This window comes from Asterias amurensis, chromosome 15 (genome assembly GCF_032118995.1).
Source record: "Asterias amurensis chromosome 15, ASM3211899v1".
Taxonomy (NCBI): domain Eukaryota; kingdom Metazoa; phylum Echinodermata; class Asteroidea; order Forcipulatida; family Asteriidae; genus Asterias; species Asterias amurensis.
In genome coordinates this window covers 4,835,783-4,853,106 of record NC_092662.1, presented here as the reverse complement: position 1 = coordinate 4,853,106, position 17,324 = coordinate 4,835,783, and the positions used below count along the sequence as shown (strand labels likewise).

At 38.3% G+C, this 17,324-nt stretch overlaps 3 protein-coding genes across 3 annotated transcripts in view; 2 read left to right on the top strand and 1 right to left on the bottom strand.

The window, feature by feature from the left end:
* The window catches only part of LOC139948382 (gamma-aminobutyric acid type B receptor subunit 2-like), a 54,223-nt gene extending 43,755 nt beyond the window's left edge, over positions 1 to 10,468 (top strand). The window contains exons 11-17 of the mRNA XM_071946523.1: positions 3,192 to 3,327; positions 3,692 to 3,802; positions 4,360 to 4,488; positions 4,984 to 5,155; positions 5,959 to 6,128; positions 6,618 to 6,740; positions 8,253 to 10,468. Coding sequence (XP_071802624.1) covers positions 3,192 to 3,327; positions 3,692 to 3,802; positions 4,360 to 4,488; positions 4,984 to 5,155; positions 5,959 to 6,128; positions 6,618 to 6,740; positions 8,253 to 8,321 — 910 coding nt within the window. The 3' untranslated portion in view covers positions 8,322 to 10,468. The remainder of the gene's footprint in view (positions 1 to 3,191; positions 3,328 to 3,691; positions 3,803 to 4,359; positions 4,489 to 4,983; positions 5,156 to 5,958; positions 6,129 to 6,617; positions 6,741 to 8,252) is intronic.
* A 1,341-nt stretch (positions 10,469 to 11,809) lies between these two features.
* LOC139948351 (LIM/homeobox protein Lhx9-like) overlaps positions 11,810 to 17,324 on the top strand; it is a 92,847-nt gene continuing 87,332 nt past the window's right edge. The window contains exon 1 of the mRNA XM_071946492.1: positions 11,810 to 11,985. The gene's annotated coding sequence lies outside the window, so the exon portion shown is untranslated. The remainder of the gene's footprint in view (positions 11,986 to 17,324) is intronic.
* On the bottom strand, positions 12,857 to 17,251 carry LOC139948252 (protein SLC31A2-like). Its single transcript, XM_071946345.1, has 4 exons — positions 17,011 to 17,251; positions 16,376 to 16,445; positions 15,549 to 15,780; positions 12,857 to 14,979 (listed from the first exon to the last, which is right to left on the bottom strand). Exons 1-4 carry the CDS (start codon positions 17,014 to 17,016, stop codon positions 14,676 to 14,678), a joined length of 612 nt encoding a protein of 203 aa, XP_071802446.1. The 5' UTR covers positions 17,017 to 17,251; the 3' UTR covers positions 12,857 to 14,675.

Sequence of the window (17,324 nt, the reverse complement as noted above, 5' to 3'; positions counted from 1 at the left end):
TATAACAATGCCTCAAATCCTAAATAAGAAACACCTAAAAACCACAAAACTAAAAACCACCAATATAACTTTTACTTGTGAAGCAGTTCTTACCTGTTGGTTATGAGTAAACTTAACTAACACGCTTCCAAGAACTAATGCAAGACGACAGCGTAGTTTTCACTCCCTTTTTACGCTCAGTTCACTAAACATGGTACATCATTTATGATTGACACACGCCCCAAGCTCTTATTCGATTACACTTCACGCAGCTGAGCAAAAAAAAATGAACTCTATGAAATAATAATGGCTTGCCGCACATCAAGATGTATAATTTGCCGCGCAACGATTTTTCTGTCATGTTTGAAGATGTCAGATGCCGGTAGCTGGTGTGAAGTTTAGTTTATTTTGGTTGCCATTTTGACCAAAAGATTAATCGAGGATCCGTAAGCAATGTACTTCAACTTTTGTTTTCTTACCATATTTTATAAGCCACACCGCAGATTGAACCCTTCCCACAGTGCCACGAGCTACATGTGATGTTCGTCGGTGCCTTTATGAATTTCGAACGCCGAAGAAAAGGTCATTAAACAACCTTTGCATGAAATCGTTGTAATTGCAAATAACAGCACCCTAAATAATAAATGGTACAGATCCGCGTTATATAGACAAGAATGCCCGTAAAACAAATCTATCTTGATTATGTACCACTCAAGATGCGAAGGTCATGATCTTAACTGCAGCAGTGCCTGCATTATTACTCATTCAAACAGTTTACAAAATATGTTTAACCGCCACACAAATTGTACTCTCTATCACCCACAGTATTTTATTTCATTAGCCTTGTTTTGTTTGATCTGAATCCGCGGAGGTGTTTGTGTGATTTCCACCTTCAGTTGGAAGCCCGGAATGGTGCAATTATTGTAGATATGGGACGCCGGGATACGATCGTTTGACGCCCGGGGCTGCTTTCAGCTCAGCTTCGCTTTAATTACGCCATAAAAATGCCCGATTACATAAAGATATTGATAAGCAGAACATGTTGAATCAGCAAAATTATAGTGGGGATCTTGCACTCACATTGGCCCATTGCACAACGCGGAACGATGTGCGTCTGCTATTAATTCACATCTTTTAAAAAGTCAATTCTAGTGAACATTTTGACGCCTAAACTCCTAGAAAGTGGAAGGTCTTTTGTTGGCTACTGAGTTTTTACTATTTATTGATTTCGTCCCATATTATTTCCGTTACAATGTCTTCAGTACGATGGTATCTTACAGGTCCCTGGTGCAAGGTCGGTTTTTAGTATTGTATCATCACAAGAAAGTTTTCAATATGAAATAAAAACGAATGCGTTTACTTTGACCATCCTCTGTTCTGAACTATAAAAACAAAGCTTCTTCTAAAGATGGACTTCCCGACCTTCAATTATGAAATAATTTGCGGGAAATTCTCGACATATCTTATCGACTCTTCCCTGCAGATGGCATGCAGTTTAACTCAAGCGTGAATGATAATCAAATCCGGAAATTGTTCATCGTCCAGCCCACAAGGTTCACCCCGGTTAGATGAGCAGAGAGAAAGACAGAAAACACATTCATAAGGAAAGAATTTTGCGGTATATAACAGTCCTCATTAGACTAATCAGTGGTGCCAATTATGAGTTCTATTCGATCCGTAATGGCCGTGGATCGTTGGCAAGTTGATTAATTTTTTTCTTATTGGATGACAAGAGCGGTTCAACCACTCTTCATCTATAAGACACAGAGAGGAAGGATGCAGCAGTTCAGTATCGATTACCTCAAGGGTCGATACCGAAGTCTCGGTTACTTGTGTACTGATGTCTGTCGTGTGGAGTCAATGCTCTCTATCATTTCAACCCGTGCGGGTAGATAGACACTTGTTAAGAAACAACCCCATTTAAGAATCGATACTTAAGCATTGGGGACCGCATCACCACGACGTCTGGAGTCGATTTCTCTGACAGAGTTTGACAACTTTGTCTACTTTCTTTGTAAAACTCTCTCTCCTGGGTTTTAGTTTGCCTCAATGGTTTCTTCCCCTGCCGTTCACCTCTGTGGACCCCGGTTCGAATCCCCCACACACCTGGATTCTTGCAAGTGGATTAGTGTTTCAGTCATAACCCGAACAAGTATAATTTAAAATCCCTGTGATGAGAATAAGCCTCCACAAACCCGGTATGCCCTTATAGGAAGACCTTGTTCCTTGATGCATAAATATAAGACAAACAGGATATGAAATCGGACAGGATCGCGGGCAATAATTACCAACATTCTGCGGGTCCATTTGGGAAGAACACTGTGTTAAAGAATTGCCGCTGACAGTGCCCTTAATCAACCAATAAAACTTCATCAAACATTTTTAAACATCACTCTTAAACCATACGACTCGAGACCGCCCACACTTTCCGCATCAGATTGCATGCACTCTTTTTAGGGGGAAATATACCTTATGTGTTTAACCTTTCGATTGCTCTCATTTTGTATAAATGTAGATATTCTCTTGTCTATTTTTAAAGACGGCAAATCGTAGGTTGAATATAGTAATTGAATGGAAGCAAAATAAGAATCAAAAAAAGAAAATACTCCCTCGAAAATTAATGTGTTAAACCAGAGCGTGGGCAAGGGTCTGATGAGAGTTTTTTCTTTTATTTAAGTGAAAATTTGTTTTCACGATTATAAAGCTTAATTTAGACCATTATTATGTGTGTAATCAACTGAACCTATTTACCGAGACTAGACCAAAAGCAATGCTAATGGAGTGCCCATCCTTTTGTTTGTCTTAAACTTCATCATTCAAATGGTTCTCAGTTTTATTGTTTTCAAAAAGAAATTGCATAGACCAGGAACAAAAATCTTGTGCATATCGAGTCCCTGAAATATCGTTTCTCATCTTTATTATACTTTTATAAATCTATGTACTTTAAACTTAATTCAGCCTTTGGCTGCGATGTTTGGATGTTTTCATTAAACCAGTAATAATGATAATAATCTGTGGGGATGAAGAGCTCAAACTTTCACAGTTTGATATTTTATGCGTACGTTGGGATACACCAAGTGTCAATCGGGTATTGGTGTTTGACAATTACCACACAGTGCCTTTAATAAATATACAAACATATACACAAATGATAGACTGCGTCAAAGATGTTGGCTAAATTTCTCTGTTTCTCTCTCATTTTCTTTCGGTAGTGCAATCAAAATATCCAGTCCGCAGCTGAATAACATGATCGCCTTAGGTAGTATGCTTCTTTACGGGTCAACTTTCCTCTACGCACTCAAGATCGAAGTCAACGAAGATGACACTAACTACACAGTGTATTGTCAGGTACGAACAAAAATGCAGCGAACTCTCGATTTTTTTTAAGCAAAAATATCAGCTATTAATTAAGCACAGCAAATTAATGGTTAGAAGAAATGAGGTCCGACCGAAGTACCTTACATGTGTGATAACAGCTTAACACCATTATGGAAAATGTGGCCTTTGGGGTAGTTTATTAGGCTCTTAGGCACCATGGTAATGAGATGTAATAATTTCACAAATCTGTTCAGTATTTCTTGAAAATTTAACCACTTATCCGAAACTAAACGACCTTAAACCATTGCTTGCGTGACAACCAAGTGTTTTAATGAACGGGTCCTGTGGTCGACGAGGTAACACGCCAAAGTTCTCTTGTTATTTGTCTACACAGCTGTCGTCTGGGATACTGTGTGTTGGTCTATCGCTGGCTTTTGGCGCCCTTTTCATGAAGACGTTCAGAGTCCACCATATTTACACGAGTGCCATGAAATTAAGAAAGTCGGTGAGTATTAGATACGATTTTCTACACTCCATCACTTTCCTTGAAAAAAAGAGAAGCAAAAGGGCATAGTCATTGAAGGGGTTCATTTGGGGTCCACAGAGGTGAACGGTTTGACTGTACTTTGAAATATATATATAGTAATACAATTTAGAAAAATTAATGTGTATGTAGTTGCTAGGCACCTCTAAAACAGTGTTTTACTGAGGTTTCCCCAGGGTATATAAGAAATAAATCAGTCAATAAATAGATTGTTGTGTATTCTCTAATGCCTCCCTTATTGCTTCCCATAGGCGGCCAAAACCATTTCTGGGTATTAAAGTATGACCCGAAATCCGTGTCAAACTGAAGCAGAATCCGGACTAGGAATCCTTATATTCCGGGTCAAACTGACCAAGAAATGGGTCTGGCCCCCTGCGGGACCCGGAATCCGCTCATAGTGCTCAAATTTTCTTGCCTAATGTAGCAGAACAATTTGCAGAAGCATGAGAGTGGAAACCAATGTTGACTCCCTTTGGAGCTCTTAATGTTTTTCATATTTCATTCCTCTTTACTCTCAGCGAGCAACTATTACTGATTCTAAACTCATATCTGCCATTGGGTTATTCGTCGTAGTAGACGCCATCATCTTCGGTCTCTGGATGTACTTGGACCCAGTAGTACTCGTACAGGACGAGTTGGATAGAAGGGTACGTTGTATGAAGTATTATTTGGTGTGTTTTGCAGTACACTTGACTGTTGTAGTTGACAAACGAGATAATAGTATTATTAGTTGTAATTTGTCCGATCAGCAGGGTGTGAGTCAGAGAGTCGTGACACTTGTGTCCTTGAGCAAGACTCTAACCAATATTGCTTCGTCCTTCGGATGGGACGTAAAGTTTGGTCCCGTGGGTTGTGTATTGCTCACAAACGATTCCGGTAACACTTATCGCTGAGAGTAGGGGGTTTGCCCATTGCGGGGTTTCCTGTCAGTGGTTGCTGAATGCGCTGTGGTACATTAAACTCTTGTAAGGTGCTACATAATTGGATCTCAGAACTCATAACTTCAATAACCTATCTTTCTGCAAAAGCCCTTGAGAACCTTATTGCTTTGTCAATGCTAATATTATAATTACTTATTTCATGTGTTATTGTAAAACTTATTGACTGATTTATTTTTTTGTTTTTATTGAAATTACCTTCAGACTATTAACGAAGCTAAAGAAATCTACGACAGTCAGATCTTCTACTATTGTACATCGAAAGATGAGATCTACTACAGCATCGCCATCTTTGTTTACAAGGGCGCCCTCTTGATCTTTGGTATCTTCCTTGCCTGGTCGACCCGGAATGTTCGAATCGCCCAGCTTAACGATAGTACGTGGGAATATTGTTTTATTTAGAATTTTGTTTGTGTGAAGTCACAACCACGGATGGCCTTCACTGCAAACAAAATATAGGCACAATCCTTTCTCTGTTGTATAATATTCCTACCACAATTGATAAAGCAACATTACCCAACTGATAAAGCAATGCTATTGTACCCGAAACAAAAAAGCAAATTCTTCGTAATTTTTTGTATTTATAGCGGCATGTTTGTGCAAACCTTGTGTCAACATTTTATGTACTTAAAGGCAGTGGACACTATTGGTAATTACTCAAAATAATTATTGGCATAAAACCTTGCTTGATGACGAGTAATGGGGAGAGGTTGATGGTAAAAAACATTGTGAGAAACGGCTCCCTCTGAAGTGCCATAGTTTTCGAGAAAGAAGTAATTTTCCACGAATTTGATTTCGAGACCTCAAGTTTAGAACTTGAGGTCTCGAAATCAACCATCTAAACGCACACAACTTCGTGTTGCAAGGGTTGTTTTTCTTTCATTATTATCTCGCAACTTCAATGACCGATTTAGCTTAAATTTTCACAGGTTTGTTATTTTATGCATATGTTGAGATACACCAAATGTGAAGGCTAGTCTTTGACAATTACCAATAGTGTCCACTGCCTTTAAACAAAGGAAAGAACTAGTTAACTTATTTATTGTATAAGGAAATTTAAATCAGTTTTTTTTCTGCTGAAGAAGCTGTATGAAATTGGGCGCAGATGTTGGCAGGGAATTCACTCTTACCATTGTGTATTTATTTTTTTATAATCTAATTATGTTTCCCCGTATACAGGTAAATATATTGCATTATCTGTGTATACCGTCGGCTTGACTTGCGTTTTGACAGTACCGGTGGCATTCTTCAGCCACGGGCAGGGAGACATCGACTTCGTGTATGCTTTCGTCTGTGGCGCCCTCCTATTTGCTAACACGATCATGTTGTGCCTAGTTTTCATACCCAAGGTATTCAATTCATTATAACATTTATTTCCATATGTACATAACAGAACGACTCGAATGTCACTTGTTTTTAAAGGATTTGGGTACTTTTTCAAAATGTCCACAGATTTACATAAAACTTACAGGGTTTGAAGATAATGAGAGTGGAAAGCTTCCCTTCAAATATTACTTACTGAGGTGCTGTAGTTTTTGAGAAATGAGTAAAACAATGTCATGAAAATGCGTTTTTACATGTTCATAATTTTAGTCTCATGAGACGAAAATTATCTTCGTGACATTGTTTTACTCATTTCCCAAAACTACAGCACCTCAGCACGTAATATTTTCAGGGAAGCTTTATACTATCATTATCTTCAAACTGTGTAAGTTTGGTGTAAATCTGTGGATATTGTGTTTTTTTGTCCTACAAAAAAAACATAGACCCTTTAACACAAAATATGTTTGCACTAATTCGCTCAGATGAAACATGTATTATTCTTTTATTTTTAACAGTTTATCTCGTTAAGAAAGAACACCGATGGGGGTCGCCTCAATACCTTCATGCCATCCAACAATTTTACCGTCGGCCAAGACAGGCAAGCCGTGATTTCCAGATATAAAGAACGGCTGCAGGAGGTACTAAAACACCTTTTCAAAAATCATTCCATTAAAGGCAGAGGACACTATTGGTAAAATAATTATTAGCATAAAACTTTTCTTGATTACGACTAATTGGGAGAGGTTGATAGTTTAAAACATTGTGAGAAACAACTCCCTCTGAAGTAACGTAGTTTTCGGGAAAGAAGTAATTCTCAACGAATTTGATTTCGAGACCTCAAATTTAGAATTTGAGGTCTCGAAATCAAGCCGAAAGCGCACAACTCCGTGGGACAAGGTTGTTTTCTTTCTCATTATTATCTCGCAACTTCGACAACCGAGTGAGCTCAAATGTTCACAGGTTTGTAATTTTATTATGTTGAGATACACCAAGTGAGAAGACCGGTGTTTGACATTTACCAATAGTGGCCTGTGTCTTTAAAGCCATCCCAATGAAATCCCTTGCATATTGTTTAGTTCATTGATTGATTATATCAACTTTCCGCAAAGAGAACTCGGCAAACTGTCAGAACCGAGTATAAACACCAAGCTGGCAACAGCCACATCCCTCTCACACAAACTCCATTGGTTTTAGAGACACTAAAGCACATGTTCAACCTTGAAGTCGAAAGTTTAGTCACAACACGGTATAGCTTTGCTTGTTCGCAATATGAACTCTAGAAGGTGCAGGCTAAAAGTACATCCACACTGAAGTTCCAAAATGTATTTCAGAATAGACCTTTAAGATATGAAAGCCAAACACGAATCACACAGCTTAAGTCACCTCCGGCGAGGAAGAGCGTGTGTGTGTGCGTTTGCAAGAATCCGAAAGGCGTCACAAGCCGGCCGGAATACCGCACAACAGAGGTCGCCCTAGGGCTTTACGATCGGCCAACAGATTGTGCACTATATAGCCGGGAGTGTGACTTCATGCGCAGTGTTCTTGTACTTAAGTTTACTAGACTTCATAATGTCATTGCTGTGAACATGGAACTCCCCTCTTGGTCATGGTGCACACACGTTATCGATCATGTGTACAGAAGGCGGGGGGAATATGGAAGCCATGTACTTAGGGGCAAGTCTATGTTTGATTGCGGCAGATTGACTTAACGGGAAGCTCAAAAGAGTTCGCCGCAAGGTGCCACGAAAATACTTCAGACTTCAGAGTTTGATAATTAAATATCATTCTATGGGTTTTGTTGATATAGTAAAGTGACCCTTATTTGACACTGGTGTGGCAGGAGATTCTGTTCCCCGGAGATGCTGTCACCCATTCGGTGAACTGTGTACAAACTTCTTCTGAGAGCGTCTTCTTTTGAATCATCCTCCAGCCCATGTCAATTTCCTAATGGGGACAGATTTCCCGATGACACCGGTTTTAAAACTCAACCTTTCTCGTACATTTATGTATAACCCTTTTTAACACCCAGCCTAATCTAAACCTTGTTTCTTATAATTTCTTAAATAAACAGTTTTGCCGATGATATTTTCAAAAATGGCAAGACCAGAGGAGTTATAGAAACAATCATTCTTAAATTTTTAATTTTTCAGAAAACAGCGCGCCTTGAAAGGCTTGTTGAGCAGTTACAGGAACTGAAGAAAACGGTACCTGTGCAATGAACTCCATGTATATCAAGATTCTATACAAAGACAGAATGCAGAGACTATAGATGAGGTTTATTCAACGAAACGAAGTGGAATGATTTTAGGAAGGTCAATTATATAGCAATCACTTTTGTGATTTGTTTTTTATAACTCAATTTCAGTTTTGTTTATAATATTACGCATCATGTGAGCGATTCGTGGGAAATATTCTTAATTTTTGACCAAAATATGTAGCTGCATAACATCATGCTATATTATCCGTAATAGCAATATGCGTTATAATGGCAGACCTTTGGGGACGCTGGTTGGCAGCAGACTTACCATTGCAGTTCTAATATACTGTCTGAAACAAAAATGGAAATACACAATTTTAATGTCTGCAGCCACCTAGCTTACAAAGTCTTCCATAATAAACGTGCCACTTGATGTTCAAGGCACCAAATGAATTCAGGGAAGTGCGATCGGCTTGCACCTTTTAATGCGAACTACAACTGGCTCCGTGGTAATGACTGTTGGAGTGGAGATCGTGTGGGTCATGAAAGTGAGTTGAGAGAGTGAGAAAGAGGTTGTAGGTGAAAAGGGGAGGCGGCATGGGCGGGGCGTGAGATAAGAAAAAGCCTCTGATGTACAAAACAAATGATAACATGTAAAACTGTTAGTTTTTAACTATTTAAGGGCACATCCGTGAGTGTAGTGGACCATAGTTCGACCCTCGTTGGTTTCAACTGGTGTTTTTGTTTGGTGTTCAGTCGTTTATATAGCGTATTTCAGGTTCAGGTTCAGGGTTATTTCCATACCATTTGTACGTGTACAATGTAAGGGAAAACTAATTATAGGACTTAAAATAACAGAATGGGGAGTCAGTAATCGCTTAGATTAGTACTTACATGCTTTTCAAACCAGTGATTTCATTGGATAAATGTGCAGTGAAGTTTTTCCATATCTGTTTTTTGATTGGTCCGAAGTGACGTTTGGCAACTGCACCATCCCCATGTTAAAAGAATGTAGGTCCCAAGGCAGATCCCAATCACACTGTCCCATCAGGGGCAGCAAAAAGCCTTGAATCTATATTAGAGACAGACGGTATTCGAACCCGGACCGGATGATCTGAGTTACTGAGACAGTCCCAGCACCTTACGCACTGCGCTACAGTGTTGGTGCTTAAAAACTGGTGTTTTCATGGTCACAATCAATAGACCGATTGCGCTCCGTGCCTCACGTGACCAGTGGGTAAAATGTAAACAAACACGGCGTACTGCATATAAACGTTCTATAAGATTGCTGTTGCAAATGTTATTTCAATCAATGTCACAATATTCAACTTTATAAAAAGGGCTCCGTTTTTAGTTAAAAGTGTTATTTATTGGAAGTACAGCCAATTGTGATCCATCGGCACGAGTCTTCCCATGTCTTTACTGTGTAGCTGTGTTTTTCTATAGGGCACGTGACCACATGTAAACATTGCGTAGCGCAATCGGTCTATTGAACTAAATTCCAAACCGAGAAGAAGGGTGATGTCTATATTAGAAGGTAAAATACTGATGGCATAGTTCTAAAGAAAATGCATGACTTGTCTCAAAAAATAACATAGTCCTTTTGATAATTATATTGTGTTAAAGTCACAATTGTTTTCTACCAACAAAACTACTGCCTTCGCCACAATGTACAGATTGTAGCGTGGAAATAATACGGGTTTCGCTTAATATAAATAAGTATGTTTTGATCGAACTTAAGTTGTGGTTAGCGACCACTTAACTTCATCAGTATAGAGATGATATCCAATAAAAAGCAACCACCGTTTTTGCAAACTTTAATAAGACGCATAATTATTATAGCACGTCCGTGCATGTATTAACTTCCAGTGAAAGCCTTTTCCCCCGTCCAATTTTTTGGCCGAGGCTAGATGACGTCAGCAATGCGTAACAATAATGGCGTTGCAAGCAAATGTGGCAACCAGTGGTTACAATAATTATGGCCCTTTGTATAAGCAGCCATTAGTGAAGTATAATAATTGGCAATGTTGATTGATATTAGATGACTAAAACAAAACATGTTTAAAAATAAATGGTCATTATGTATAGGTTATTTTCAAACCGTAATTTCACAGGCAAAGCCTGTGGCTTTTTATTTAGGTGACTTTACTAGTCAATCGACGTATAATAGTCAAGGGTGTACACAGTATCGGTAAGATCACACGTTTACAAAAGAGCTAAGCACAGAAAACTCTTGCTTACCAACAAATGTTATAAATCCGAATACTATTAATTTACCATTGTTGTGGGTGTAACCCACTAACTTGTTGCTTTCCAAAAGCAGAGTTAGTTTAATATGGGCCCTGACTATTAATTTTACTTTCTTCCAGCCTCTGTTTGTTGTGTTAGATATAAAGAAAAATTGTTTTTTATGATAAAAACTGTAAAATTGTATAATTGTGTGCCTTGGATGGCGTCAAACACGGCATTTGGTACGTGGTAATGAACTGGTTTTTATTATGTAATGATCTTCTTAGAATATTTGTCTGATTTATTATTATATGGTACTTTTTCCACCGTTGTGATCATTGTCTGCTGTTTTTAGATGGTGAAAATGTCACTGTTCGAAGGAAAACAACACCCTGTGTGTTGTAGAATGTTTAGGTATATACGATATTTTGACAACTTGTTGGATGTGTGTGTGTGAGCGAGCGTGATATCCGCTGAAACCGACTGAGGGCTTTAACAAAAAGGATCTACCTCAAAAGGACTATTATTATTGGGAAAACAAAGACAAGTCCTCAATTTGTGGATGTGTGTGGGTGTGTGGGTGTGTGTGGTGCGTGCGTGCGTGTGATAAACATCTGGAGTTTTGACTTGTAGGTGTTTAGGTGTAACTACATGTGACAGAAAACACCTTGTTTGTATTATTTCTATCTTATTGATAATGTTTGTTTTAAAACTCACCATAATGAAAATAAACCAACACTTCACAAACAAAAAGTCACTGTGTTTATTTTTTTTTAATTGCGAAAAAACTTGCAAGTCTTTGCATTATGTCGCTTAGTTTTTGTTTTTTATAACGTGTTTTTTTTTTTTGTTTTTTTTTTTTTTTTGGGGGGGGGGGGGGGGGGGGGCTCTGTATGGGTGGGCATAGTTTGTTGGGTTCCTAGAGTACACTCTACAGATTCACGTGCAGGGAAAAGGGCAGACTGTAACTTTGTCCAAGCCTAGATTTGACCATAGTTTTGACATTGTGGTTTGAATTTAAGTTTCTCCCAATTGTTAGAGATTTAATTAGTCAAATCTTTTATCCGCATGGGGTTCGCCCCCGCCCCTAAAAAAAAAACCACCTCAAAAAACAAAACAGCAAACTATTACTTCATGTGTTTCTTCAAACTGCTGAAGAGCTCTCAAAACAAGCTGCTACGGACGAGAGAGCATGCGCACCAGATTCCCTTGATTTTTTTTCACAGCGCCACCAAGTGTTGATGAGCAATCAGTATAATTACCATAATTTCCAATGAACAAGACCGTGCCGTATTTGTTTTCTATTCACCCCCTCCCCTCATTAATCACTAAAATGTGTACGTTTCGAAGACAACACCACATTAGCTACCTTCTAAGAAGAGAACGGACAAGAATGGACTCCAAAATTTGGGATATAACTGCAGAAATTGGAGTGAACACACGCCTGGACTTGACTGGTAAGCAGATGACATTTTGTGCTTAAATTTACAATTCGAATACTTGGCGCGAAACGTGTGTGTTTTCTATTATTCAATGTTGTAAACCCATGGCAAGTTCACCTTATACTAGAGAGACTTAAGAACAAATTGACAGTAAATACTTCCTTAGGGACATGTATCAAATCTCAGTAAAATTGACTGACATGTTTGATAATCTTTTACCAGTGTCAGTGAACTGTCATGACTGTCAATGTCAGTTGGCAGCTTGGCTTCGTCAATGCGTTCAATAACCAGCCGGGCATTGCCGGGAAGCCAAAAACTAATTACTGTTTGGTAGAAAATGTAATGGCATACACTAAATAATCTAATAGACCCCCCCCCCCCCTCCCAACACACACACCTCTAGTCTTGCTCCAAAAATGAGATAAACAGTAACAATGTAATGGTTCCATACATTACATATTACCCCTCCCCAAATTATACGATTCCCCACATGCACCCCAATTAATTTTCTTAACGGCACCTGCTAGAAGTAGCCACCACATGCCATTTCAGACTAACATGAAACCAATCTATTATTCAAAACAATGGTGGGTAAACAGCACAGACTACAGTAATTCAGTACACAACTTGGTCTACCCACTCAACCAACCCAGGCCGATGTAAGACGTTGAAAAAGATAGAAGTACCATATTTATACATAAAAATAAAAATCAGTACTCAGAAATTGATATGCAAAATAATTATTAAACTTCACAAAATTACAGATTTAAAACAAACTGTTTTGTATTTATTGAACAAAATCATAAATATAATTTGACAAACATTAAAGGTTGATGTTGTTGAAAAGAACTTGACTATTCAACAACATAAAATAATTTTTCAATTTGCAGTTTTACCTAAAATGGAACTAAATTTATTGTTCAAAAAAAATAGAACCAAAAAATGTTTGCATACAGGTTGGTAATAAAACATGATAAATGTCAACACAAAAACAACAAAAAAACACAAAATTTACTTATCATTGCTTTTAAATAATATTCAATTTATCAATTAAGTACATGTTTGTATTGGCTACATGCAGCACTACTTTGCTTGAAAACTTTTCATGCAAAACAAGGAAATAATATAAGTCATTTTGTCTGGTACAGAAAATACCAAAAAGCAAAAATGAAAAAGTTGTTAGTTTTTGTGAAAGCCATTTTAGGGGCAAATTTACATGTTGCTTCTGATAAGCACTTGATCATTTAAAGAAAGTGGACACTATTGGTACTTAATCAAAATAATTGTTAGCATAAAACCTTACTTGGTAGCGAGTAATGGGGAGAGGTTGATAGTATAAAACATTGTGAGAAACGGCTCCCTCTGAAGTGAAGTAGTTTTCGAGAAAGAAGAAATTTTCCACGAATTTGATTTCGAGACCTCAAGTTTAGAATTTGAGGTCTCGAAATCAACCATCAAAATGCACACAACTTCGTGTGACAAGGGTATTTTTTTCTTTCATAGTTATCTCGAAACTCCGATGACCAATCGAGCTCAAATTTTCACAGGTTTGTTATTTTATGCATATGTTGAGGTACACCAAGTGAGAAGACTTGTCTTTGACATTTACCAATAGTGTCGTCGGCTTTAAAGATAGAGTACAATAAATTTAGCATGTTTCCATTGTTACGTCATCCTTTTATTACGATGGCAGCTTGATCATGGTCTATCTGACAATAAATTGTCTAAATAGTGTTTTTATCGAAACCCACCGGTCCAAATTACTTTACTCTTATGATATTAATGATGTACTTGTACATTACTTCAATCAGTATTTACATGTACCAACATTACAAAATACTGTTTGTGCAATTTAGGAAGTAGAAGTAGAAAAAAAAACTCGGGAAGACAACTTGTAGTCTGAGAATTTCAAACAACATTATTTGAAAATACTGGTTCTTGAGATGTTAACGTGGGATTTGGTCATTTGACCACAGTTGGGCAGAATATTGCAATCGTGGTATGACATATGACGAACAGTTTGATTGCCCCAAATTGTAAATTTCAATAGCTGTACATAAAACAATCATTAAATGAAAGTTTTATAAAATAAAATTAATCAAGCACCTTTCCCCACTAGGAGTATAGTAACCATAACACAATTAGTAACCATTAGTGAAGTTGTCAATAGAGGGCGGTATATAAGATGAGTGGTATACTCTCAACAACTTGTATGGATTCTCATTCAAATGATAAGTTCTGAATGGTATTACGTAGGCCTATAAAACAGAAAAAGTGAAGTCACACAGTCTATCACAAAATGTTGTGTAGAATGGGTTGTTTCAAATCCATTTTGAGACCTGTGTAGTAGAGTACAATAAATGAAAAAACTCATGAAGTCATAATCATACAATTTTCTAATCTGCAGAATATTTCATCTCATGGGGAGTCATGAGTAGAATGGATTATAAATAATTCAAGGTACAATCCTGTACTGTATGGATTCTAAATGCAGATAAAAAAAGTCTTCAATCCTATGTAGAATGGACTCTAGGAATGTCACAAACCATGAGTCCAAGTCTGAGTAAGGCAGCGGCTTTGTGCGATTCATAATCATAGACGTTAAACCAATGTTTGTATGAGAGAGATTGGCTGTTGCCAACTTGACGGAGTTTGCCGAGTTCCTTTGACCGGAAGATCATCAAAACAACAAACAAACATCGTCTTCAATCATATAACCCCCTGTAGTACGGGCGCTGTGAGCTTTCTGCACATTCCACTACCGACGGCCGACTATCACTCTGTCCGAGTGATCTCTCCTCAGCGTCAGTCAGGGATTGGTGGCGGGCGGGGATCTTCGGTGGGGTCGTCATGCTCCGAAGAGGACCAAGAAATAAGAAGCCAGCCGTCAGTGAAAACACAACAGTGATGAAAAGATACGTATTGTAGGTCATCACTATTAGCATAAGTATGTAGCCAAAACCAACTGTGAACATGTGAAGCACTGATTCAACTATGTGGAACTTGAATCTGAAAGAAAAAGAACAACAAAAAGTCTTTAATATTATGGTTTAAACAACGGATTAAAGTTCATGTACTGTGCAGTTTTGATGTTCAAGCTGCACAAGTCTAAAAAAAAAAGTTGCAAAGTTTGCCAAAAACTACTCACTTAAAATATTTGTACATTGATATCGTGCTGGTCTTGTGTTAGGGGCAAGCTCTGCTACTTTATCTTGGATTTGTTGGTACTAAGCAGTGATGTGGCTAGACTAAATATAGTGGTGGGCTCTGTTTGTGTTTAATAAGCTTCAGGTTGGCATGATGCCGGGTTTCCAATCTATGTTATACATGTATGGCCTTTTGACTAGCTTTGGTCTCTCTCTCTGGGACATTTCTTACTTCTTATCATCAGCTGTTTCTGAGATAAATGCACAGTGGACAATATTATTTTTATTCTGCTGGAATTTTGTGCTGGAAGGCACAATGTATTTTGCATAGAGTGCTGTTTGGCGAAAACGTTGAGTACTGGTTGGGCACCGTCCACCATGACTTCAATGCTGGTACTGAAATAACATTGATTGACTTTTAAGTATACAAACCTTCTTCTTCTTATTTTGGACACACTGCTTGGAATTCTCATGGAGGAGAGAAGAGGTGTCTGTTCCGTGGTGTGGTTGCCGTTGATTGTGCTCGGTCTCGGGGTAGGTTCGCTCTCCTGAAGAGACAACAGCGGAATCTGCTGTCTCTTCTGTCTGAGCTTCACTGCAAGGACCTTGATCAGCTCCAAGAAGGTGGCAATGAGGAAGACGATGAATATCGCTAAAACCAGGTCTGGAAGAAAATCAAAATAGTTACTGTCAGGACTAAAGATGCTTTTCATCACTGGGAGAAACGAGTAGGTGTGTTTTTATCAGATTGTATGTCTACAGGAACTAATATGTAGCTATTAATGAAAATCTCAGGTTCTGGCACAGTTTAATTACAACTTTTCCCCCCCCCCCCACACCAATTTCTGATTCCATTCAATCTGGCGGGGGAGGGGGGGAGTAATGTTTAAAGAGTTATTGTCAACTTTTAGCTGGTCCATAATACATACTAAGGGATGCTGTTCAGCACTGAACAAGCCAGACGGATCATTTATGGAGTGATTTCTGACTGGTTCCTCGCTCGGCCGGGTGTTGGTAACTGATTTGGGCAGTGGATCGCCATTTAAAGTGAGAACACTGATCGAGGCCCAATTAAGAATCAGGACCAAGGTTCATCTAAAGTGAAGATGAGCTGTCAATATCATCGTCTTGAACTATACTGTAACATTGCACTTTGCTTCGCAATAAAGAGTTATAGTTTAGATCAAATTTAGCTACTGTGAAATCTAGTAGATTAATCTACCCCTAGAAAAACAGTGATGAAACAGAAATTACCATACCTAGCCACGAGTTAATTTCCCATGGGTAGAACAGCAAGGGGGGGATCTTGTCTGAAAAATGAAATGTCATCTGAAAACAAGAACAAAATACAATTATTTCACACATATTTAATAAAATTAATATTAAGTTACATTTTTTTTCAACAATTCAATGAGCCTAACTAAACTAACGACAACTAGTTTTCAACATGGAGGTAGCCCAGGTAGGACAATCCTACCACCTTCTTAAACTAGGTGGTCTACTAGCCCAGGTTGGACTCATTCGTTGCAACAGGCACTGACGTCCTACCAGGGCTATGTGGTTTCAAGTTCATTATTTCTAATATGGAGTAGTAACTAATATATTAGCTATCAATTATCATCAATCAATGAATGCATAAAAATGCACATTGTTGCTTCTTGCTGTATGCACGAATGTCTTTTGTATGCCTTATGTTTTAGAGCCTTGTTTGGTGAGTTTGAGTTTGACATTCAGTCATGACTCATCGACAACATGATCAACGACCGTTTGCATGCTTGCACTCTAGCTCCACTTGTGTGGCCAAGGATAGCTATCTTTGGCCACACAAGTGGGGCTAGCTTGCACTCATGACTGGATTCTGAATGCTAATTTGCAAATGTTGAACTGAACTTACAATCATCTTGGCTTTATTTGGGTTTGGCAGCTAGCTGAGCTCAACACACAATCAACACTGCAAAAGGATGCGATTCCATTGAAACAAAGCCAGTCTTGCTGTCGTTTGTGATATTTAGCAGACGAAATATGGCAGACAATGGAAGACGACTAGACATCCATCATATCATAGGTCACATCTGCATACAAACAACATGACACCTACACTACGACATGACCACTACAGAAGTTCGTTTACAATGTCAAGTCATGTGATTTCACACGTGAACAAACCAAGAAAACAATCAGCTAAATTACAGTCTGGTCCCCATTATC

What these genes read in the sequence shown, in the direction of transcription:
- LOC139948252 (XM_071946345.1), bottom strand. An exon ending in GGAAATTAACTCGTGGCTAG is followed by an intron (nt 15,781 to 16,375) that starts GTATGGTAATTT and finishes ATTTTCTTCCAG; the next exon opens with ACCTGGTTTTAGCGATATTC. An exon ending in TCCAAAATAAGAAGAAGAAG is followed by an intron (nt 14,980 to 15,548) that starts GTTTGTATACTT and finishes TTTTTCTTTCAG; the next exon opens with ATTCAAGTTCCACATAGTTG.